General features: G+C 43.1%; 1 protein-coding gene across 2 annotated transcripts in view; it reads right to left on the bottom strand.

Annotated features, from left to right (window-relative positions):
• Positions 1-25,981, bottom strand: part of gabrg2 (gamma-aminobutyric acid type A receptor subunit gamma2) — a 42,442-nt gene extending 16,461 nt beyond the window's left edge. The window contains exons 1-6 of one of the 2 annotated variants that reach the window (XM_012827644.2): positions 25,199-25,981; positions 15,878-16,020; positions 13,301-13,368; positions 9,927-10,147; positions 9,331-9,413; positions 7,685-7,822 (exon numbers count right to left, since the gene is read on the bottom strand). In XM_012827644.2, the coding sequence (XP_012683098.2) occupies positions 7,685-7,822; positions 9,331-9,413; positions 9,927-10,147; positions 13,301-13,368; positions 15,878-16,020; positions 25,199-25,314 (769 nt within the window). In that variant the 5' untranslated portion in view covers positions 25,315-25,981. The remainder of the gene's footprint in view (positions 1-7,684; positions 7,823-9,330; positions 9,414-9,926; positions 10,148-13,300; positions 13,369-15,877; positions 16,021-25,198) is intronic. The other variant, XM_031572164.2, reaches the window with a different exon arrangement.
• Positions 25,982-26,237: the final 256 nt, after the last annotated feature.

The raw sequence follows: 26,237 nt of genomic DNA, 5'->3' as shown, positions 1-26,237 counted from the left end.
ACCTTTTTTTCTTTCTTTCCATAAACCGGGGGGGGGGGGGCTCATCATATTTCCTCTATCCTCTGATTCCCTCCTCTCTAATTCCTCCCCCTCCTCTCTGCCCATCACCTCAAGGGCCCTTACAGTAATACACAGGTGCTATCCATCAACCATCAGGGGGGCAGACAAAGGCCCACTCCTGGACTCCCCGAGCGACCTCCTCCCGGTGGCCAATCAGGGCCGGGCCTCTCCTGCTGTTAATTACAGCCTTATTAGCCTGCCTGATGGGAGGCGGACGGGGCTGGGAGTGAGGGAGAGGTGAGATGAGGCTTGGAGTGAGGGAGAGGTGAGATGAGGTGCTTGACTCCACTAGCGGACTTCACCCGAGTCTCAGGCATTCAACAAGCTGGTGTGCAGGCATTTGCCAATGGCATGAATATGACTCCTGGCACAAATTAACTCTCACCGTATATATTATTTTTGTTAATGAAACTTTTTAGTGTATGATTATCTCTGCTAAGCTATACACATTTATAGCTCCCAAATATAAAATGTAATGTGCTGTAGTTACACAACCCTTAGCCATAATCCTAAATCTAGCCACAACACTGGTTTAATGTTATTACAAAGGATCAATATCCTCTTTGTCACTCAATCTATCATGACTATTTAATAGTAATATGGGACATTATATGTAATATGGGATGGGTAACATAAAGAGGGTATGTAAACAACTCTGCCCCACCCTAAAGTGCTCTTCTCAAACTCTTCCTCAACCGGTGGGCGTTACATCTCTGCCCTCGGCCCACTTGTTTTAAACATCAGTATGGTTTACTCTCCCATCTGATCCACAGCTGATCCTTCCTTCCCCTCGTCCTCTCCTCACCACCTGTCTGTCTCTTGTTCTAAGTCCTGGTCCCTGCCACTGCACCCCACCTGTCTTTCTCTCTCTCTAAGAGGCAGCAGAGGAGTCCTGGTCCCTGCCACTGCACCCCACCTGTCTGTCTCTCTCTCTAAGAGGCAACAGAGGAGTCCTGGTCCCTGCCACTGCACCCCACCTGCGGGGACATTTTCTTGCACGCCAGGTACACTCAGCCTCTCCCTCCCTGGAGGAGAAAGAGCCGCTGGCCGGAGCTTGTGTGGCACTCGCTTAAGTGCATTGCCTCATGGCAGAATTGAGTTATGTGCTCCGATGGAGCCAAAGTGAAGTGTTCATCTAGCCAAGTATAGATTTTTTTAGGGGAAAAAATATTTTGTTGACACACACAAACATCAACATTTTCTGATGCTTTAACAGTGCGTTGTGTCCCGGTGACTCCGCAAAGAGACTATTTCTATGTTCACTTTACAAAGAGATTATTTCTATGTTCACTTTTCAAAGATGCTATATCTATGTTCACTTTACGAAGATGCTATTTCTGATAAACACTTTTGCCTTGCAGCTAATCTGTTTCATTGATAAATGGATTTCATAACTGCTCAGATATGTATCAAGCTAGCTAATACGTTGGCTACATTTATAAATCTGATTAAGATTCATCTTTGATTTCTGAAAAAACGAAATGCCAAAGCCAGCTTTCCTTGGCAAGGAAGCTGCTCTACCAACTCCTCTCAGGCATTTTGAAATTTAAATTAGACTCGGAGACCACGGCAGCCTTGAAGCGTGAAGCCTTGGATCCCCATATGAATCTGCAGAGAAAGACCACAGAAAGCCAAAGATCACATCCCCTGCTGTGCCCTTTCCTTTGAACTCTTAACTCCACGGTGCCATGCATGCTTCATCATCCCCAGCACTCATGATGAAAGGAAGCTGGATGTAGTCATATTAGAGTCGTATTCAAAAGTTGTCATTGTGCATAAGGCCTCATTAACTTGTTTAATTAGTTTTAGTTAGTTAAGTCAGCTGGTCGGCAGTCAGAACATGGTGTGCAGCTTGTTGGGTTAGGTGTATGTTGAAGTGCCCTTGCATACTTGCAAGCTTTTGAATCAAATTGGGTTCTGTGTCAGGTGTATGTTGGATGCCCCCAGCCATTTTAATCATTACATATGCACTGATCATCACTTTAACAATTACTGTACGTATGCATTAACTGCAAAAAAAGAATGCATTCATTTTGACTGTGCTAGAATAAATAAAATAAAATTGAATAATAATAACAAACAGTTTTAATATTATTCACTCACATCTGGTTAGCCTCGGAAAAAAAAACACATCAGTCTCTAATGCATAAGTTAGCATTTTGTAGTAAGTCATGCTAAGTCTGATTGGCTATAAAGACTACTATTGCTGCTGTTTGTATTCTACACTGTGCATAGCACATGCGAGAGTGCCCTGCATTCAGTTTCCAGAAATAGCTACTGTCTCTTGGGTACGCCCTCAGATCCTGTGATAAGATCTTGCCTTGGCATTCGGCTACTGTACACCTTGCGATGAAAAGGTAGCCTTTATGTCAACACACCAAACACCCACCGCAGTCTTGAAATCACATAGACACGGACCCACACAGAGAACACCGTCTCTAGTTGTCGCGTCTCGCTCAGCTGGAGCCTGTCAAATTCACTCGACATAATGCCACACTGATCACTTACTTGGACCCATTTAAGCACATGGTTTTTGTATTCTTCTGTTGCTTACATTTACCATTGAGCAACAACCCAATTTCTAACATCAACCTAAATATAGCTGAGATCCTTTGAGCTGAGGTATTGAGATAAACCAACTCCACACATCAAGAAATCATGAGACATCTTGAACTCTTCCCAACTATAATCACTAGTAAATACCATTATCTATAACTACTGACTTATACTCAGCATATAACATGACTGCCACAGCCAGTAGGTATTACCCGAATGGCCCCATTCATCTTGAAGAAATAGGCTGCAATAATGTAGCCTTGTGAGATGTGACTAGAGCACAGTGTATGTGTATGAACTCTATGAGTAAACACAAGAGGTGATCCTCACCATGACTCAGTTAACCCAGTGCAGTTTACTGCCATGAGATACACACATGCCATCGCCCCTCTCTGTCTCCTCACTTTTTTCTCTTTCTTTCTATTTCTCTTTCTCACTTTCCATCCCTCTCTCTCTCTTTCCTCCTCTCTACCCTCTCCTGTGTCTTGGCATTCATGAGCAGGATGCTGCCTCTGAAAAAGTGTGTGTGTGTGTGTGTGTTGGGGGGGGGGGGGATTGAATAACCGTGCGCCCTGAACTCTCTCTCTCTCTCTCTCTCTCTCTCTCTCTCTCCACTGCCTGAACTCTCTCTCTCACTCTCTCTATCTCTCTCTCTCTCCACTGCCTGAACTCTCTCTCTCTCTCTCTCTCTCTCTCTCACTCACTCTCTCTCTCTCTCTCCACTGCCTGCTGCTGTGAACTCTGAGGGCTCCTGAGCCCTTTTTTTTTCTCCGTCCTGCTTTCGTCGTCCATCGCCCGCGGATGCCTCCTGTCAATGTCTCATCTGCGAACTGTGGGCCTCCATAATCAGCGCGGGACGCTGACGAGTCCCGGGGCCTCCTCCACTCAGGCCAGATCACACAGGCTGGCGCACACAGACAACAGAGGAGCACCGTATTCGCTTGTTCGCCCGCTCGCTCGCCATCGTGCTCGCACTCTCGCTCACTCCGACGCTTAGAAGGTCACTCTAAGAATAGCTCTCACCGAAAAACGGACCAGGGAAAGACGCAAACACATATACATCACGCATCAATATGAGCGAGAAAACATTTATAGAATTTAAATAAAAACAATATTTAGTCCTGAAATCAAAGTTCAAGACAAAGATTGATTTCCAGGTTGAACTCATGTGTGCTGTGTTAACAGAAGGGCACCACTGACAATGGAAAGGCCACGGGTGTGAGTGCGCTCGTGCTCCTGATAAACACCCATCCTTTAGAAGCATTTGTTTCGCAGATTTGCTAGAAGGGCTTTGTAATGAACACTGGGAGGTCCCACACAACACGGCTGATGATTAATGGAAAAGCCTGCGAGACGCGTGCTGGTTTTATGACCCACCAGGAATCCACAACCTTAATGGAATATAATGCTCAAGCAGTATGACTGACCATATGTTTGTCTCTCGTTCGATCGCTCTCTCTCTCTCTCGCTCTGTCTCTCTAGTGCACTCTCTTTATCTCTGTCCCACACGCCTCTTATTTTTCATGTTCCGTCTCAGTTTCTTTTTGGTCCTCGGCTATTCATCTCTTGATCTACAAAAGACCCTGATCCGGCTTGATCTGCTGATCATCCAGCTGCCGGTGGCCTGGTCTTATGGCTTAGCGCTTCCGTAGGAGCTACGGGGGTTAAATGTGCATTAGGGCACAGCGGAGAGCATCTCAGGCTTTGAACCCTACAATGACCAAAATGGGCTTTCAATGAAAAGTGCTGTCAATGTTTTGCTGTGGTCAATGTTTGCTTTTTGAAATTGCACTGTCCAATGTACAGCAACCCGAAGTTGAGTCGGGTGGTGCAATGTACTGATCCCAAATAGGAGCCAAGGACAAGTGCAGTAGACAGACAGCAGAGTATTTTTTTTTTTCTCCTTCGTATGAAGTGACTGGAGTTGTTTTGGTTGTGTGCTGGACTGATCAGAGATCAGACATGTGCAGTAGGTAGACAGGGGACTCTCTGAGCTGCCGCGATGTGACAGCAGAGCCTCTGACACTGCCAGTGGATGGGGAAAACACACACACACACACACACACACACACACACACACACACAAACACAAACCCACACACACACACACACACAAACAAAATCCAACACAACCTCCTTTAAAAGCCACAGCTGCAGGGGAGCAGATGGCAGGTCATTTTTCTTTCTTTTTTTGAGCGAGTGAGAGGGAGAGGGAGACAGAAAGAGTGTGTGAGAGAGAGAGAGAGAGAGTGAGAGAGAGAGAGAGAGAGAGAGAGAGAGAGGAAGAGAGAGAGGGGGGGGGCAAGAGAGGATATGCCAGAATTTATCACTAGTTCGCATTTCAATTTGAAAACAAAAACAACAAGGGGAACTAATGCGTTCTAAAAATACATTTGAATTATATATTCGAGAATGGTTTGTGAGCCTGCATCAATTTGTCGTACAGGCCATTAACCAAAAGCATGGTGCTCTTGGGTCTTGATTAAAGCTTACACCTAATTGGATTTGGCAACAGTCTCCTCTAAGGGCCTTATGAGGTCCCACTGAGGTTAGGTGTGGAGACCCATAAAGCGACGGCACACCGTAACACACAATGCCCACGTTTGGGCTCCGGCTATCAAAGCAAACACCAGAGCTGGGGAGTAATGGAGCACATGTTATGGCGTGACGTGTTTCGAATACCAAATATGAGTACCTGCATTCAGACGTGGTGGTAATTAGAATACAATTACATCGATCACTCGAAGGGATTACTTTTTAATTCGTCATGTGTAAGCTGTTTGCCTTCAAATTCAAATATTCCCGTAAGCCAGCGTTTCCCAAAAGCCAGCGTTTCCTCAAACCGACACCGGTCCGTGACGAGGAAATTGCTGGTCCGAAGAGACCTGCCCCTGCCACAGTCAATGCTCGGTGCTGCTGTCACCCGCCAGGTACCCACACCCTTGACTGAACTTATTGCTTCGTAAAATTGTGTTCCTGCTACCTGAGTTATTATTCAGTCATGGCGTGTTCAAAGCAAGCAAGTCTGGATGCCTTTTTAAGGGGAACAGCCAGCAGCTGATGATGCGAATTTAAATGAAGAACATCGCCGGTTTAATCGTAACTATGACCTATATTGTAGTAAATTAAATTGTATTTCCAGTGATCACGAGTTTGTAGGTTTTTTGGCCATTGTTAGTTTTGGTAGTGACTTATGTGCAGACAAAACATTGCTGTTGTAGCTTTTTTGACACAAAGGATGTTAATAATGTTTCATAGGCACATAGGCCTATTGGCAGATAATACTAATGATATCAATCTATCCTTCCTACAAAGGGGGTTCATGGGCGATAGTAGTGGTGGCGAGGGGTTAGTGTTGGGCCTTAAAACCCCCAGCGTCTGACATAACTGTTTCAGTCACAGCTAATAAAATGGAAGATAATGCTGATCTAATCTTAAATATTTAGAATATGTCACTCGCCTTGATTAAGCTAACGGAATACTGATTAATGATATACAAAACCCAACTTGCCCCTTTAATCAAACCCAACTACAATTACCTAAATGTATTACATGTTACATTACTACTCTACCTCTCAGCGTTCTTCAGCGTTCTTCAGCCTCCGGGGCGAGGCTAATGGAAGGGTTGGGGCCGGTTAAACACAAACAGCAAACATCTGGAGAGCGAACAACAGCAGCAGCAGCAGCAGAAGCAGCGAGTAACTGAGGCACACAACGCGCCTTTGTTAAACCGCCTCAAAAAATAACAAGGGCTGCCTGAGCCCAGCGTCCGCTGATCAGGATCCAGGAGGGAAACTTGAGCTTTATGGGACGATGAGCAGTCATTAAGTGGAGAGCCATCCAGATGTACAGGAGAGAGAGAGAGAGAGAGAGAGAGAGAGAGAGGGATATAGAGAGGGATATAGAGAGGAAGTGGGCAGTTACTGTAAGTCTGGGAAGATAGACATGTTCATATGAACATAGAGAGAGAAGAAAAGAGAGAGAGAGCATATAAGTGTTAGAGAGCAGGAAAAAGAAAGAGAGGTTGAAAGAGCAAGAATGAGAGAGAGAGACAGAGAGAGAGAGAATATCTTTTTATGCAGCTGAAGCTTCTAATTCCCAGCAATGGATCCACGGTAACGTCTGGGAATGGTCCGATAAGCCCCTGTTGCTTGTCTGTCTGTCTCTCTCTCTCTCTCTCTCTCTCTCTCTCTCTCTCTCTCTCTCTCTCTCTCTCTCTCTCTTTCTGTCTGTCTCTGCCTGCCTTTATGTTAAAAATGTAGTCAGCGGAAGTATGCGGATGCAGGCCAAGAATAAGGTTCCTCTTCTCGATCGATCGATACCCATTTAAAAGCAAATAGTCCCCATAACTGAGATATCTCTTTTAAATCATTCTTAATTTGCTCACCCCTCCACTAAGGGGTCTGTGGCTGGTGGCATCCATTACACATTTATTGTTTCTTTGGGAGAGAGTTTATCTATATTTATTTATTTATTTATTTTCTTTTTTTCCTGGTGCTACCCATTAAGGATGATTAATATAGCCAAGAGCCTAGTATTTTCCTCCGTGATCAAACAGAGTGATTTAGAGGATGGCCTTTGAAGCCTGAGACTGTGTGGCATTTTTCTCTCTGCCACTGTAAGCTCCTGACAAATACAATTTATAGCATGCGGAGCCAGCGGCGCTCCGTGCTTTGGCCCGCCTCCAGCTCAAGTAAATCCCCCCTGAGTGTCAGACGCACATGAACCCGTGCTACACAACAGCGTCTGAGACACTCACTCGCTCCCTCCCGCACGGATGTGGTCGAAGTGACGCGTTCGCTGGTACAACATGCCTCCTGAGACCACTGCCCTGCTTTTTAATAACAAAACAAACCCCTTCGCTTAATCATCCTGTGAAACCGCGTTGACGTGCAGTTAACTGGTGATCACATGAATATGAGCGCAGTGTCTGCACATCATCAACGCAGGCAATTATTTTCTAATTACCGGTATTTTCTAATCTCTCTAAATGATCATGATATTAATTCTAAGTCAAATCGCCGAGCCCTCATGTTAACAGCAATAAGGGGGGAACGTCGAGCCTTACCTGAGACGGTTCTCACAATCTCTGAGGTGTTGCGGAGTCCCACGAAGGAGAACTGGTAGAGCCTCCAGGAGCGGATGTCTCCAACCTCCACAGAGCTCCTCTTCCACCTATAAACGATCTCCTCCTTTGGGTAGCCATCTTGGGTTTGGATATGATTAAAAAAAATAATAAAAAGAGACAGGCAAAACAATCAAACCTTCAATTTCCCTAGACAGCCCTTCACACAAAATGCCTTAATAGACGCCCTTTATTGGGTCTTGGGTTGAGAGACTCATTTGTGATTGTTAGGCCCTACTTTTTTTTCCCACTGGAATGTTAATTAAGGTTAGGGTAACGTTAATAAAGATGGACCTGAAAAGTGTGCGTCAGCAATTGTGGAGGGAATCTTAAACAGTGATTTAATACGAATAATGATTGACCTTGTGTCAAGTCTCTTTTGATCCCTGTCCAGCAAATAAGCTTGGCAATCGCAAACTAAGTGGAGTGCGCAAAATGTGAGGACTTTCCAAGGGGGGTTTGGAGAGGGAGGGGCGAGGAACTTTAATGGGCTTTTTAATTGAACGGCCCATAGGCATCATCTGCTAGCGGACACCCAGGACAGACCTGGACGGACAGTCATCTCACTTGCCCCTCCGACAACACCCAAAACCCAGCCCTCAGCCACATCAGAGCAATGTAATCTTTCCACAGGATATGCTTTCATAATGGATTATTGATTACAAAGGCCATTTTTTTTTCGTCTTGAGCAGGAGCTCAAATGTGTGAGAGGCTTTTCTCAGCTACCAGGGCCTAAAGAACTTAAAAATAATATAAAATAACAAATAAAATAAAAAATGAATACGAATGTCTTGAGTAGAGTGTGCAGCACAGAGCCGAGAGCCGAGAGCCGAGAGCCGGTCCTCTGTGAGCCCTTCAGGGGCCGACATGAAAACTCCACTCATGTCATCCCTGGGGGAGTAGCCACGGTGCTCATCAATTTAACATGATTTTCTTTCTCCTCTTTTTCTCTCTCTCTTTTTTCAGGCAAATCCATGTCTATTTAAGGAGCTCTTTGGTGGGGGGTTGTTCCTGTGGTGAGAATGCTGCTGCATCCAAGCAGCCACGCCACCATAAAGAAAAAAGCCCTTTCCATCTCCTGAAACTGAAACTAGTGGCCGGAATGTGAACGAGAGAAGAGAGAAAGAAGGAGAGATAGAGAGAACAGAGGAGAGATAAAGGGTGGAGGAGCAGGACCCAAATATTGTTCATGTCTGTGTGCTCCGAATAAAAAAGCAGGACAGCCATCTTTTTTTCCTCCCACAATATCTGTATTAAATATTGGCAGGAAAACGTTTTTTCTTTTTTTTCTGTTTAGTGCTTCTGTGCTTATCTGTGCTCATGCTCTGTTTCTGTGTGTGGCTGTTCTGTTTAGAGGAAGGCAAAGTAAGAGTTAAACTATTACATTGAAATAAAAATGAAATTAAAGATAGAGAAAATGAGAGAGAGACTGAAAAGAGAAAAAAGAAAGGGAGGGACATAGAAGGAATGTGAGAAGGAAATAGAGGGGATGAGAGAGAAAGAGAGAGGGAGAGGGAGAGAGAAAGGGAGAGAGAGAGGGAGAGAAAGAGGGAAAGGGAGAGCGGCGGAGAACATATGGGCAGACTTACAGCTTGAGAACTCCAGGGGACAGGAGTGTTCATCCATTGGAAAGTTGTTCAGTTTAAGTTGGCACTCAGCATCTATAGTCAACCTACAGTCAGAAAATTACCTCTCAGTAGCAAGCCAAGTCTTATCCAACCGTTGGACATGAACACCCACTTCACACTACACAGAGCGCCATCCAATTAAACAGGAAGAGGGAATCCGGCGAGCAAGCATGGGTTTGGCTCAGAGCTCCACACAACAGTCACATGAATTACTCTTCTAAATATTGTGCCTAATCAAGTATGCCCACTGTGTTGTGTAATGCTCAGCTATATATATAGAGTACAGTATGGTAAACTCCATATTTTCACATAAACAACCAGCATGGATCCTGTATGACAAACTAAACTAACCATGCACACCACAATAATATTGCTGTTCATTTAATCAAAGGTACAAATATAATATAATAAAATAAATTGCTGCATCATGTATACTGTGATGGGCATAATACATTTATTTAAGTATACTGTCTCTGGTGAAGCAAAGTGCATCACTGACTGAAATATTATGTCCCCATCTCAGAAACTTGGACGCCATCTTGGTTTGATTGCCATACCTCAGGGTGTAGAGTATGCGTCCATCGTTCCAGATCCTCAACATCCTATTGGGCGTGGTGATCCAGTGGGCGTCGGCCTTCTTGGAGTTCCGGAAGAAGGTGTCGGGGATCCAGATCTTGCCCACCATGTTGCTGTTCAGGCGAAGCACCTTCATGGTGCTGTTGAATTTCAACCGCCTGTCATACCAGGTCTGGGCAAAGAAGATGTCGATGGTGTACTCCTGTTTGACAGAGAGACAGAACAGCCACCCGTTACAGCAAAAAATCATAAAAAAAAAGAAAATACATTTGGAAGGGTCTTTAGAGAGGAGACTGAGAGAGAGTGAAAGAGTGTATACTCAGGAACACCTTGGAAATTCCCTCTTTCGCAAACAGTGTTATGCATATACGCCCTTTTACAAGTTGCCAACTATCCTTAAGTGCCAGTTTATGACAGTCCTTTCTTGTATAAAATATCACTGTGTGCTTTGTGCTTTTAACTTCACCACCAGAAGAGGGTAAAAGGTTCCTATTTAAGCTGAAAATGATTATTCTGATTTCATAAAGTCAGTTTACTGGGACCTGTAGGCCAAAGCGGTGTACAAAGTCAGAAAAAAGAAGGTGAACCAAGGCTTCACAGCACATGGTCTTGTAGGTGCTGTGTTGACGGAACCCTTTCTCGAAGACGACAGGAGTGTTAATCCGTTGTGCAAATGAAAGAGTGTGTCTGAAACGAGCCGTGACAAGCCAAGCAACCTGCAACCTGAGAATTAAACGCTGAGAAAAGGGCAATTACTGGGGCCTCCTGTTTAGCCGTTGACATTCTCCTAACTCCAGGGCCTCATTATGGTAAGCCCACTACCCTGACATTAGCAGTCAAAGACGAGTGAGAGGGATGGGAAAAATACTTAAGGAAAGAGTCACACAATCGCATGCACACTCACAGACATACACACACACACACACACACACACACACATACATGCACAGACACACTCAGTCTTTATTTATTTCTCTTTCTCTCTCTCTCTCACACACACACTCACTCTCGCTTTCTTTTTCGCTCAGACTTTTACCTCTCCTTTCTCTCTCACACACATACACAAGTACACACAAGATTATTGTTTTCACAATGCTCATTTCATTTTTTTTTAGTTATCCACAGGGAAAGATATTAAATTCCTACTGCTATTGATTGGGGACTTCCCACAGCAGCCAATACTACTCTCACTGTCACATGCAGGTACTCATACCCAACAACCTAACCTAACCAGTAGATCCTGAGCAGCAGGATACAACAACGCACAACTGGCTGGTGACAGCCGCAACAGGCATTGCATGGATCTGCACATGACAATATGATTGGGCAGCAAGGATGTCACTCACACTAGAATACTTATGTGCTCCCAGAGAACCGCTGCCTCTGGAGCGGATCTGTTTGGGTCTGCCCCGGATCTGGCCCAGATCTGCCCCGGATCTGTTTGGGTCTGCCCCGGATCTGTTTGGGTCTGCCCCGGATCTGTTTGGATCTGGCCCGGATTTGGGACAGATCTGAGGTGCGTTCAAATTTTGCAAACGGAGGCAGACGTTCGAGGCGACGGCGTTTACTTTGAACATTGTTGTGTAAACCCTTACTCCAGCGTCCATGTTTGTTTGCCGAGAACTACCTCCTCAGACCGTTTGTGTGTGTTCGCAAATGTTCGCAGTGAACTGAATGTAAATAAAAAACTGTTAAAAATACCTTTGTTTTGTTTGCTATTTTCCCTGCTCCTTTCTGTGTTTTAAAAAAAAGATTCTGGCACAAGAAGAGCCCTGGGGTTCAAAGTGAAGTGTCGGTTTAAAAAAAATGCCAGGAAGAACAATCCTGGGATTTGTGTGTGAGAGGACAGAAGCATTAATAATTCACTTTTCTACAGAGCTTAGCCAAGCAATAAAACCCCAATCCCCACCAAAGTGTCACTGACCCGGCTACAATCAACACACTCACTTTTATTCAGTGAAGTACATTTTTTATCGCAGAAAACCAAAGGCTTGTGCACCAAATGCCTTTTCATTTTTTTCCATCTTTCTCTCTTGCACACACACACACACACACACACACACACACACACACACACACACACACACACACACACACACACACACACACACACACACACACACACACACACACACAAACACCAGATCAAAATTGACTCCCAGCCCTGACATTCTAGCCAGAAGAGAATATGTGGTCCGTGGCTGACTGAATATCAAACTCCCCTCTGAGAATAGGCAGCAGTGTGCCTCACAAAAGCCCCCCCACCCCACCCCTCCACAAAAAAACACTTTTGTACAATACATTCAAAGAAAGATGTCAGTAAAAGTGTGCAAGTTGTGTTTTCTTTGTGAAACCAAACAGGATTGCGCGAATAAAAAGAGCATATCTATGATGTTCCCCTTCACTGATAGACATATATGCCCAGAACAGCATTAATTACATATAGGACTACAATGGGAGAGACCGGTTACATATAGGACTACAGTGGGAGAGACCAGTTCAGCAACCTGTGGTTTTACACTAAATCCTCCAACCACTTCCTCCAAATCCCACCCACACCCCCAATCTGAGCCAGTTAGAGTGGAGGCTCAGGCCTGATTAACAATGGGCAGATCAAAGAGTTGACTATTTCTTACCCTTGTGACAGGAGCTCTGTGCGTACACTTTTTTTAGCTAAGGCTTTTTTTTTCTCAGTAACGGTAGCACTTGGCAGTAATTGAAAAGGGGTGGGAAATGTTGGAATGGATTAACACTGAAATTGGAACCTTAGTCAGGAATTTCTCTTCCCCCTGCACTGGTAGAAGAGGCATCTTGGGTGAACTCCTCAGGCGGAGGAGACCACTAATCTCGCCATATTCATCCTGGGCTATTTATAGAGGCCAGCTTAACTGGGATGCACTGCCTGTAAATAGGCCTGCGTATCCTGAGGATGAGCCTTCTGCCAGGTCTCATTCTTGCAACAGCACTGAACTGTGAATGCGGGCATCAATCAATGAATAATGAGACGATCTGCAGAAATCCAATATCATTTTCAGTGTAGAGCACTTATGAAATAGCGTGCACTTCCATTTCTGGCAAAAGTGAATGAAGTCTTTTTTTTAATCTTCTCCGTTTGTCTTACATGCCACAATCACAGTTTTAAAAATAACAGTTGCTTTTTTGTTGTTGTTAAAACTAAACATACTATTTTAAATGCAGCTTATTTTTCGCAAATCAAAGCACAGCCCAAACCGATTCAATACATGCAATCTGGTTTGACATCAGTCATTCAAACTAGGCAGTGGTGCTTGTCGTGAAGTTGTTAGTTACATTATCAGTGACACAGGGAATTACATCTTAATAGAGATTAACATACCATGTTGATGGCATTTACTGGCCCAATGCTGTTGACAAACATGTCCGTGTGAATCACCGTGGGCTTCACTGAAAGGAGAGAAACAGTAGTTGTGATGCACATTCAATCCCACTTTCATCACTATCTAGTTTCACTTTCATCACTATCTAGGCCCAGCTGAGGTGCCATGACACAGAACAAGTGAAAGCATAGAGGTGATTTAGAAGAACAGACTCTCTGAGATGCTTCCTGTAGTTCAGTGGTTCCCAACATTTCAAGAAAGGCCCCCCCCTTTGACAATGACAAAAAAAGAATTGCTTCTCTTATACATTGTTCATTTGAACAGTCAGTTTCATTTAATCAATCAGTTCAACTTCAATATTTTATCAGTTAAACATTTTCTTCATTTTATTTGATCAGAGTTCTAAAACGGATCAAATCTTGCTGGATCAAATACGGTTTTATGATTGGCTATGTATCTCTCTATTCTTTGGATCCGTTCATGTTAGGAGCATGTACGTAGTAATAATAATTAGGTTATCCTTAACTAGCTATCCCTTCTAACATTTAGGCTAAACAGTAGGCCCTGACCTTAATATATAGTAAGTACAAGGTAGGTTATAAACTCATCACCAAATAGGTCAGTTACAGGCTACTATGCTGTAAGAGCACTACCACATTTAATTTGACCAGTGGCCTGTTTTTTTGCCCTCAACCAAGGAACACTTTGGGAACCACTGCTGTAGTTTAACTGGTAGAGCAAGAACCCTTTAAGGAAAACTTTGGGAACCGCTGTTGTAGTTTAACTGCAAGAGCAAGAACCCTTTAAGGAACACTTTGGGAACCGCTGCTGTAGTTTTACTGGTCGAGCAAGGTGCTAAGAACAGCAAGGTCAAGGATTCCATTCCCAGGAAACCCCCATACCGGCAAAATCAATAACCCACATATACTGAAATTGCTTTGGATAAAAGAGCATCTGCTAGATGAATGAATGAATGAGAAAAATATTAGTCATTTTATTTACATGAATAAAACTTCATCTGAAAACAAATGGCAATATGTAGACTGCGCATATGGCCCAGCTCAGTGTTATCATGGGAAATGTAGTTTTTTTGTGTGTGACTGGCTTAGTGTAGGTAAGGTATTGGCTGAGAATTGCTAGAACTATGGCATTACTTCAGGGCAGGTGGGGACAAGCAATTTGAATCAATCCCATTCAATGTCAAAGTACACTGTGTTTTCACTATATTGTGCATAATAGCAGATATAGTAAGAGTAATGGTGTTTTTATCATAAATCCGCCATTATTTCATTCGCACAACACAGACTGAAACTCAGGCACAAGTGCCACAGTCCTGTGTCTACTAAGGCCTTGACAAGTAGGTTAAGGGGAAAAGAGGCTTACATCTTATTCTCGTGTAAGCCAAGTACATGACCACAACTGGATAGCAAAGCATTACTATTTAATCACAATTTCTTGTCATAGTTTGTGTTTTTTCTTTGGTTGAATCGCCCACACACGTTACTATAACATGAGTCATGTGGCTAAGCTAGCTTCTCTATATAATATAGTAAGGTCACACAAATGTACTCTCAAGATATTCATCAGTGAAGTACAGGTTTCATTTCAATAGCCCCGATTCAAACACACCCCTTCATATTCAAATGTTTTTGCTTTGACCGTAAATGGTAATTTTACAAAATATGGTCAGCCAAGACATCAGCGAGTCATTCATGCGCAAACGTACTTTCAGAGAGAAAACGTATGTTTTTCAAGTGAAACATGCCAATTCAGATTCGTCCAACTTTTTGTCATCAATAACCAAATCACAGGCATGGACGTAAGTGCAAGGCTGAACTACTGTCTAGAATGGTAGAACTTGAACCGGATCCACGGAACTCAAGTCCACGAGATTCTCCTTAATATGGCACTCTAGTGTTAAGTGCACCCACACATGATTTGTTCATCAGAGCCACTCATGACTTATAGTTGCTATTACACCCTGACAGCCAGGATGCTGCATGCAGCATATTTGTCATGCTTGCAAAAAAAGCCCCAGGGATGCTTGATACCCTCCGGATGACTAACAGTGGTGATCTACAGCACACTGGATAGGGCTGTGTTAGACACGCTCTTAGGCGGAGTCTCACTGGAATACACTGACGTGCATCTGTCACCGGCCTCTGAGATGCAGTTCTCAGGGCTGCCATGAATTAGCATGTCGTCAAACGCCTGTGTAAACATGGTGATAATTCTGTTTTACTCATGGCCACTAGTGAAATACAGCACATCAACTTGGACATTGCAGCACTATATAATATTTACTATTGGGGATAGAAGCATTCTAAAGTGTGTGTGTGTGTTGGTTGGGGGTGATCCAAAGGGAGCTAGACCAGGGCATTGACCTTTAACATGTCAGTCACTAGTGAGGGGATAAAGAGACAGGTACGTTTTCAAAAGAGGACAGAGAATCTTCCACCAAGTCCCTGGTTCTAGGTGAACCAGTGAAATACTCTTTCACTCACTACCGATTACTGTGAGACTGATTTCTCAGAGAATAGCATGGGGTGCTAAGTCAATATGTTAGCTGCACCTACCTCCAATGTCAGGCCGCAGCTTGTTGTCGTAGCCATCGAGCAGGCTGTTTAAGATGTGAGTGACATCACTCTCGTAGACTTTGGGGGTCAGAACCCAGGTTTTGTTTGCTACCTCATCGTCGTCATTCTCACTTTGGAGGGAGCTGCCAAAAGACCACAGTATATGCATTAGCCTTCAATAGCATAAGCATTAGCGCTCAATAGCATTAGCCTTCAATAATATAAGCATTAACACTCAATAGCATTAGCCTTAGCCAAGGTGAAGCAATAGAATTTCATGAGAAAAAAGAATGCCTTGTGAACATATGTGTTAGCTAAGACTTCCTGCCATGTCTAGCTCCATTTACACAGCCTTGTGTATTGTAGCAAAAGTGTACTGTTAATGTGATCTAGTACACAGACATTGTATACAACATATTGAGTGCCTGTCTTTTACTTTGCTTATGTTCAGCAGATTCTAGAAACACTTGACGCTCGCTTGCTTCTTCAAACTCACATAAGATATGATGAAGCACATTATAAAAGTTCTGCTCATGTCCCTATGATAAAATCTCATGAATTATAAAAGACAGAATGCGCAAACACTTGCTTCTCAGTACAATAATAGATACTGATAATGTGGAGAGTACAGTACGGTGAGAGAGAGAGCGAGAGAGAGAGAGAGAGAGAGAGAGAGAGAGAGTGAGAGAGAGAGAGAGAGAGAGAGAGAGAGCAAACTCCCGCCTGTCCTTGTTAAATATGTCCCTTCATGAAACATTGATCAGTGTTTTGTTTTAAATGGACATGTCCTGCATCACTCCCATATGAGAAACAACAGAAGTCAGAGGAGCGGCCGCACACAGACACACGCACACAGACACACACACACACACACACACACAGACACACACACACAGACTCACACACACACACACACACACAGACACACACACACAGACTCACACAGACATACGCACAGACACACACACACAGACAAACACACACAGACACACACACACACACAGACACACACACACAGACTCACACATACACAGACACAGACACACGCACACAGACACACATACACACACACACACACACACACACACACAGACTCACACATACACACACACAAACATATGCACACAGACATACACACACAGACAAACACACACAGACACAGACACACACACATACACAGACTCACACATACACATACACAGACATACGCACACAGACACACACACACACAGGCACACACACACACATACACACACAGACACAGAAGGAATGGCCACACCTTGCGGAGATGTCTCACCGCATTAGAGATCCTTGGGAGAGCCCTAATGAATATTTCCTACATCGCCTTAGCCGGGGCGCTCTGAGTAGATGACATGGTGTGCAAAGTGCTTTAGAGCTACAGTGAGCCGAGCAGAAGGACAGTGTGCTAGGAGACACGCATACAATAATAATGACACATAAGGGAGTGGCGAAGCACTTCCTTTGAACTGGAGAGTGGAAGGATTTTTTTTTTTTCAGTCCCGCTGGATGTCAATGAGTTTCAAAACACCTCTGAATGCCTTAGTGGCCATTTTAACTGCGACTAACTAATTCAAAGCTTCCGTCCCTGAGTAAATCCCCACACATGGGGAATTTTGATCAGAGTAGTCTTTGTGGCAAATCTTCATATTCATATGCAAATCTATATGTTGGCTGCCATTGTCATGTCAGCATGGGCCTGATTCTAATATGCTGGGGGAAAACAAAACATGCGTGTTTTATACACTATGCCTAAAGATGAAGCACACGGGCACAACAGTGAACAACAGTGTTGCTTTGTTGCCAAACAGAATGCTTCAAATTGGCAGAGCCATTATGAAGAAAGACAGAGAGACAAAGAAAGAAATAACTAAAGAAAGAAAGAATGAATGAATGAATGAATGAAAGAATGAAAGAAAGCCACAGAACGGGACATGGGAAAGAAAGACTGAAGCCCCAATTATTTTTTTGCACTGAAGACATCACATCCACGCAGTTGACATCCACGTGATGCAGTAACCATGGAATCAGGAGGAAATCTAAAAGAAAAGTCCTTGAAAGGAACACGTGATGGAGGAAGCAAAGGCACGACACTCAAAACTGGAAAAAAAAAACAATGGACGGGTGATAGTGCAGCCTCTCTGATGGCTTTCCTGTGTACTGGGGCATTGTGCAGGCTATCTTGTTTTGACCCCTCAGTCTTTTTCCAGATACCAGTAAGTGCTTCAGAGAATTGTGCTATCCATTAATTCTTCATTGTTTCTCCGTCTTCCAGAGGTGACTCGGCCATTTATTGTGTCTCGGTGGAAAAAAACCTCATCCCAGCACAAACCAACAAAGCTTTCACCATGTACAGACACAGACTGGTGGTGGTGTACTGCTATGTTCGCACATCCCTACTTCCCCTCCCTTCACAGAAGTAAACAAAAAGTTTGGCCAAGGTGGCGGAGGCTGAAGACTACATGAAAACATTTATATGATTGAAAGATATCTAGGCTATCATTAGTGTCTCCATAAACATCAACTTATATGCATATGTTACAAGAATTTAGCTGAGGCAAACAGACCCTGTAGGTAGCTGATAGTCTAACCATTGATGTTAACCGACGAACTTGCTACTTAGCTACTTGTTAATAGCAACTACAGGATTGTGTTTCTTACTTGGGTCCATTCATAAATTCAATCCAGCACTCTGAAAATGGATTGAGGCTCTGTAGTTAAAAAAACTGAGTGATCCATTTCAACATTTTAGTGCTTAAAAACGCCATTCCTGACAAAGTGGGCTTATACCAGCGATGACATCCTTGCTTTTCATTGCTGTTTTCGCTACACTGATCACCAGCGCCTCTTAAGATACAAAGTGGTATTATGAGAGAGGACTGGCAAGGGCTAGCAGGTTAGCATGCTAACCTTAGTGGATATGTGGGTAACACAGAGTATAGGTGTTTTTGACATTACGTCAAAATGGTTATTTCTTTACCTTTTGTAGCTATTTCTAGATATTTTCTGAATATTTAAAAGTGAAACTGCACCCTGTTTTTTAGCTGTAAACTGACTGAGCTGTGATAAAACACATCAATGCCGGTGTTGATATTGACAAAATTCCCATTTATATTAATAAAAAGCTAAATTTTACGGAATGAAAATCTACCATCTACTGTTTAAAATAATCCTGAACCTTGCAAGGCTGATGCTGACGTAGGGTTAACCATTTGGGAGCCATCTACATCATGAAATGGGCAGCCCACCTTCTCTCCACCCCTGCCCGTGAGCGTGGGTATCATTTTAATTTGCTGATCAAGACCCAAGGGACCCTAGATTGACATTTGCCTTATAGGCTAAACATCACAGTGACAAGTACTCTGTATACTGAAATTTCATTGCTCGGATATTGATTGATTAATTTCACAGCTTGCAGATACTTTGAGCATATCAGGCAACTATGGCGCATATCAGGCCCGGTCCTTTCCAGAGTCAGTCATATCCTGGGTCAAAGGTGAGGCAAATCAGGCCCGGTCCTTTCCAGAGTCAGTCATATCCTGGGTCAAAGGTGAGTAGTGGGAGGGCTACGGTTCAAGGGCTTCAGCCGTAGGGTGAAGGGGAGAGACATGAGTTTTGAGGAGAGACGTGTAGGGAGTAGAGAGGAGCAGTCCGATGCTAATGCTAATGCTAATGCTTGGCTCCTCAGCATAGCTAATGTCTGAATGTGGCGAGACAAAGAGACCAGCAGGAGAGAAGCACAGGTTGACAGGAGTGGAGGAGAACAGAGAGACAGAGATGGGTGAGAGGATGAGAAGAATTTCAATCTCAACACAACAGGGCTTTGTATTTCATTCACGTGTACTATCATTACTCAATATGTATGACACACTGGATTTCTTGTTTTTTTTCTTCTAATTCTATTTTGACTGTATATTATCTAGTAGTGAAAGGTTTGCTTACTACAAGTATAAAACAGAGGTAAGATTACATGTATTTGAATTACATTTATTAGAATTTTTGTTCTTTTTCCTGTCTTGTTTTTGTCTATATATGAAAGGGTTGCCTATCAAAATATGTTATGTAAAAAGGGTAGGTAAAATAAGCTATAGCTTCAGCCTGTATCTTTTGGTCAATGCTGTTATGTTCTTTCCTGTTAATGTAATGCCTAGTTGTTATTTAATTATTTATATGTGTATTTATCTTGAAAAACAGTGAAGAATGATAAATTCCTCCTACTATTACAGAACCAATGGAAAGGTCAATGGATTGGGATGAATTGGTGATGATTTGGGTGTGTAGACATGCGGCAACATTCTCAACCAATTAAAGCTTATGGAGAAATGTAGACTTATTGACCAAACAGGAACATATTAATCAATGCTGCCATGTGTGAGGGGGAAAACACTAATGTTTCAGTTGAATGAAATGGCCTCCAGGGCCCATGACTCAAAGATGGTAGAAGGAGATCTTGAATGTTATACTGAAGTGTTAAACAAGTGCGTTGATGAGGTAAAGAACAACCTCAACACTTGATTGACGAGAGGGAACGAAGTTAGTACTTTGCGACTGATGTTCCTGAAGGCAAATAAAGACATTTTTTTTTTAAACGAATCACGATCACTTCAATTTCATTCCTTTTCATGTTTTCTAAAGATTTGTTCCTTCCCTGACTGGCAGCAGCACCAGTATGAGGCTTTGATGTAGATGTCAGTGGCATAACAAATAAAAGCCCAGCTTGGCAAGGTCACCGGTCTGTATGAGAATGAGAAGCCGAACGCAAAAGAATACAGAAGAAGGAGGCCAAGGAATAAATGGAGCACATTCAGCAAGTTCAGCTCACTTCGAAAGACTTGTTTATCTTTGAAAAACTTCACCAATCCATTCCTGTAAGGAGGAGGCTGTATAGGGAAATATAGTGTTCACATATGTTACTACAACGACGCCAAAACAATGGTAAAACAGATCGAAAGGCAAATGTGTAAGGTCTGTGTTCTGTCCTTGTTCGATTTCTGAGTTTGTCTCCCTTGTGTTGTCACATGTTTGTTCCCTTGTCTAGTCCTTGTGCTTCCTTGTTCCCGCCATGTGCTTTCCTATGTTTGTTTGTCTATGCCATGTGCTCTCTTGTTGTTGTTCGTGTCTCCACCCCTCACCTGTTCCCAATCACCCGGTTTGTTTGTATTATTGGTTTCTCCTGTGTCCTGTTAATTCCCCTTGTTTAGTCCACCTGTGTCTCATTGTCTGCCCCGCCTTGATTGTTTTCACCTGTCCCTCGTTATCTGTTGTGTGTGTGTGTGTATATAGTCCATGGATTCTTGTTTCTCGTTGCGTCTTCGTAATTACATGTTACCTGGTATGTTCTGCGAATTCCTAGTGTTTCCAGTGATTAGCTCTTTGTTTAATTGATTTACTCGTGCTTCTGACCTCTGCCTGTACAACGACTACTCTCCTGCCTATTCCCTGTTTGGATTTGTTTGCTTACTCTTGGGCTGCCTACCTGTGTATCGAACCCTGCTAGTAAACGATTATTCTTCACTCTACTGTATGAGTTCTGAGTCGTGCGTTTGAGTCCTGCACATCACCACCCATTCGTAACTAAATGTAGGTCTCAAAACGCCATACCACTGCAAGCCATACCACTGCAAGCCATACCACAGCCCAATACGTTCCTCCGCATGCTTTAGAGAAGATGGTCTTATATCAGAGGAAGGAAACCACTAACTCAGTGATCCGAAAGAGCAGTCGCCATTTTTAGATAAAAGGATAGAGGATGCAATTTCTTTATACCACATCAATAATTTTCCTGGACCTCCCACAGTAAGCACACATGTATAGAACAGTGATCTCCCACAGATATCGCTCCTTAGAATGCAGCTCTTAAAGGGAATGCAAGTTGACCTGTAAAGACCACTAATTCCCTAATTAGCTCTCTCTTTCTCTCTCTTTCTCTCTCTCGCTCACTCTCTTTCAGTCGTCTGTATTACAGACGCTGTTAAGCCTGGCTAAATACGATTTGCTCAAGAACGACACAGTGGACTGATTTGGGTGAGGTGTTGATGCATCTATAGGAGGTTTGAGGAGCATTGAAATGTCAGTATACAGAATACACCAAGGGAGGCAGTAGTAGGCACCTTTCATACAGGCCCCATGAACTAAACCAGAGGAGGAGTGGCACATTTCAAACAGGCCCCATGAACTAAACGAGAGGAGGAGTGGCACATTTTATACAGGCCCCATGAACTAAACGAGAGGAGGAGTGGCACATTTCATACAGGCCCCATGAACTAAACGAGAGGAGGAGTGGCACATTTCATACAGGCCCCATGAACTAAACAAGAGGAGGAGTGGTAGACGTGAGCTCTACACCAAGGGAGGCAGTAGTAGGCACATTTCATACAGGCCCCATGAACTAAACCAAAGGAGGAGTGGCAGACATGAGCACCTATGAGGACATTTCTTCTGATAAAACAAAACATTTGGAGAGACACAGACACAGCTAGTAAAGCGTAAAGAAGAGTACTAAGAGTACAAAGAAGGGAAAGATACTATAGAACTATAGCTACTATACTCACTGTAGTCTCAATGTACATGACAGCATATCAGTAAATATATGATACCACCCTATATAGTCAGTTTACATGTTCAGGACAGAATTGTGAAGTTGTACACATAAAGCTACTCATAAATTGGATTTTTTAATAAATTGGCAGGCTAAAATAATCATTTCACCGTTTCTCACTGTAAGAAGTAAAATGACAAACACCTAGCAGCACATAAAAGATCCTTTCTTGAATAAAAAAAACTTACTAAGACTGTTTCCGGCAGTATACTACTGATATACTGACCCCACTTATACTGACTGTCCCTGGGCACTACAGTATACATATTATTATATCGGTACATAATCTTACAAGATGTACTTGGGGTTAAGGTTAGTAACATAATAATGTGTACCTAGTTAACAAGTACATTGTATTATTAAGTACTTGTGTTAGTACCCTGCAATAAAGAAAAACTTCAAATGAAGTGGGATCAGTAGGGTTGCTCTGGTTGCCCATAGAAAAGGGTCAGTAGCATTGTTTATTAGCATTGTTTATGTTTCCTTTGAACTAGTCAACATTGGCTCATCACCACAGTACTCTACCAAGCAACACTACTTCATTTTCAAACACATAGCCGTTAAAGAAGAGGGACTTCTGGTTGAACAGCGGAAGCAGTTGTATAGGCTGAGACACACAACAAGTACATACAGGCTGTGTACACTCAGTAGTTCAGGAAGAGAGATGCTGTGAACATTTGCCATGATTCACTTTGAGTGTTTCCCTGTCAGATCCAAATTACTCAGCCGCGGCTATGCCGAAAGCCAAACTGATTCTCTAAATTACTCAGTGTTGAACACAGTGTCATACAGGGTGATAAAAAATCAGCTGTTTATGTAATGAAGACAATCACAACTAACAGACAGGACTGCAACTGCCACAGTGAGGAGACTGTCTTGATGCTATGACATATCTGGCCGATTAGCAGAGGAATGTCTTCACAGAGGAGGCCTTAGTGCCCCTGGGTGAAATACAAGGCGGTTATTAGCACCTTTGTTCCTGCGCTCTGTGTCTCCGTGGCTTTAGTGTTTACAAATACGGCCCTGTATGGAACAGCTCTGTGCCAAGCGAAAAATGCTGGCTCTCCGTTTCCCCCTGGAAGCGCCGATGGATTCCAGCCAACTACTGCCAATTCAAACCTGTAGCAATCCAGCTGAAGCAGTAGATTAGACATAGGGTTTATCAATCAAAATACTAAGACCACTGTGCCAAGATCTTCACACGACTCAGGGCTTTCAGGGCTATATACTGGATGATTCAAGTGAAAGACCACCTAACATATATCTTTTAAAAATTCACATAAAAATAACGGGACATAAAAATGTAGTCAACCTTAAAAATGACAGAACAGAAGCTACATCTGCCAAGGTGTTGTGGCCAACCTGTTACGAAGACATCAACATTTACAACCTATCATGATTTTCAGTTCCATGGGTTAGGCCTACACATAATGGAACGGTCACTACACAGAAACGCTTATTATACCCCTTGGCTATTCTTGTTTCCCTCTTTTGGTATTCATAGCCTATAAAGCATTTAATTTGTATACCCATTAAGCTCAAATAAAACATACATATCACAGCTAACAAACAAGCAATGCTATTCAAATGCTTCAGTATAGCCGAGTTAGCATTTACTAGTTTGTTAGCCCTCACTGAACAATCACCCATGCCTACTCAGGGCAAGGCTTCTGGGGTTTGATCTAGGCCATGGTGATTCGTGGCCGCATTTTCAACGGTGCAGGACTTCATGTCGAGAAGGGGGAAGACTGATGCATTGCCCATACTTCCTCAGCCTAGGGCAGCTCCAAATGGACGTCAAAGGGTTCGATTTTCATTGAATCTGTTCATATTTACTTGGGGGAAAACTGATTACCTTTCATGATAGATCTTGCGCCTCCTACAACAGCAGTCTGTGAGACTACCGTTTTGGGGCGACTAGATGATATGTGAGCATGAAAACGTTCCACAGGCCACTTGTTTAGTGACACAATACTTGCTTCTGTTATTTTGTATGCACCCAACTGTATGCCTTCAATCGAATCCTTTGGTTTGTAGCATATAGCATCATATGAACTTTAAACATCGAAAAATGCATGCACCTGAGGTATCGATAGTGTTGAGTAACGTTTGTTGAAGTAACACAGGAAGTGTAGCCGATGGCTACAACTTTGCATCTCCATACGTAACCATACCGAAACAGAAACAGCTACACACGCTCTTCGTACAGACAGGGCTTCTTGGGATTACGTTTTACCATATGTCGTTACGTTTTCGATGCACAGCCAAACATTTGACGGCTACTGTTGATATTATCTGAGATGCAGGGTTCCTATATCAGCTATACACCCACAAAATATGTCTGCGAACCCGGATGTCAGACGAACCCACTTTTCGTGTAATCGGATATGTCTTAAATCACACAGTCAAAATATCTGATAATTATCACAGCTAGCTTGCCTTATCACGTTTAATCGGTACCTCCAAAGCCCTCGAATTTCAACTGATCATTCGACGTGAGATATGCCTTCAGTAACACTAGTACGCTGTAGATTCTTACAGATTCTAAGTCTTCTTAACGAACAGAATAGACGCTCTGACCATTACTATGCGAAGATGATGCTTGACACAACCATTACACTGTAAAGCAGTTGAATGTCAGCTTCACATTAACAGAGAACACATTCCAGCAACATATCAGTCAATTTACGTCGGGTCCCGCTTACCTTGAGGGAAGATTAACGATTAAAAACACACAAAGAAATATCTTGACTGGAAAGCCAGGCTTGAACATCGCTGTCGACCATTTACATGGTATATTTTCAGAGGCCAGGAACACCATCTTCTTTTCCTCTTTATTGCAGATGGACGTGTCCCTCTATTTACTGACTACCTTCGCTATGACACATTACGTACATACCAGCTCGCGTTATAATTCGGTCCTGAAAATCTGAACCCGCTACGCTGCTGCGAGGGCAGCCACTCAACTGATAGAAAAACCTCTCCGATATCTAAAAAAAATATTAGGAAATTACATAAATAGAGACGCTCCGGAATACCCTAAAATCCAGCAGTTTGGAAATATATTGAAGCCTCAGTCTGAATGCAGATTATCGCTGGGGTCAAAGAGGAACTGATGCACGTTGCTGCAGCACAGATCAACACATGCGTGGTTTCATCGCGCGGCTTCAGAGCCAAGAGGAGATGAAGTAAACGTTAGGTCGTGCTATTAATAAAACGGAGAACAAATAACAGCCGTTAATTTATTTTTCTCAACAGGAGATGTTGCTACTTATGCTGTGCGGGGGAAAAAACACGTTATTATCTGTTTAGCATCGTTCTATCCTCCGTCGTTCATTTGTCCACAAATATACCCAAGCAAAGCACTGATGTCTAAGACGCGTGACAAAATAGTCCACACAGTATGGAGAGGCGTAAGAAACGTTCTCGCGTGTGAGTAAACCGGGATCAGATGTTTTATGTTTCAAGCAGTCATCTGTTATAAGAACATCAACCCATTTCTAGTAATGCCTTATTATTGAGACGGAGAAGCCCCCGTGTTGTCAACAAAATGGTTTCTACACGTGTATTAGATTAGATTATTAGACTAAAGCAAGAGTTTTTTGCACTGTTGTTTAGTGGTAGACATTAGCATCTTGCTGCCATCGTTACAGAATGTGTCACGACGCAGAGCTTTGTCATATTTGATAATGATACCATTTGATTACCCCGTGGTATTACAATTGAACAGACACGTCATTATCT

The sequence above is a fragment of the Clupea harengus genome, chromosome 8 (genome assembly GCF_900700415.2).
Source record: "Clupea harengus chromosome 8, Ch_v2.0.2, whole genome shotgun sequence".
Lineage (NCBI taxonomy): Eukaryota > Metazoa > Chordata > Actinopteri > Clupeiformes > Clupeidae > Clupea > Clupea harengus.
This window is presented reverse-complemented; position numbering and strand designations above follow the sequence as displayed.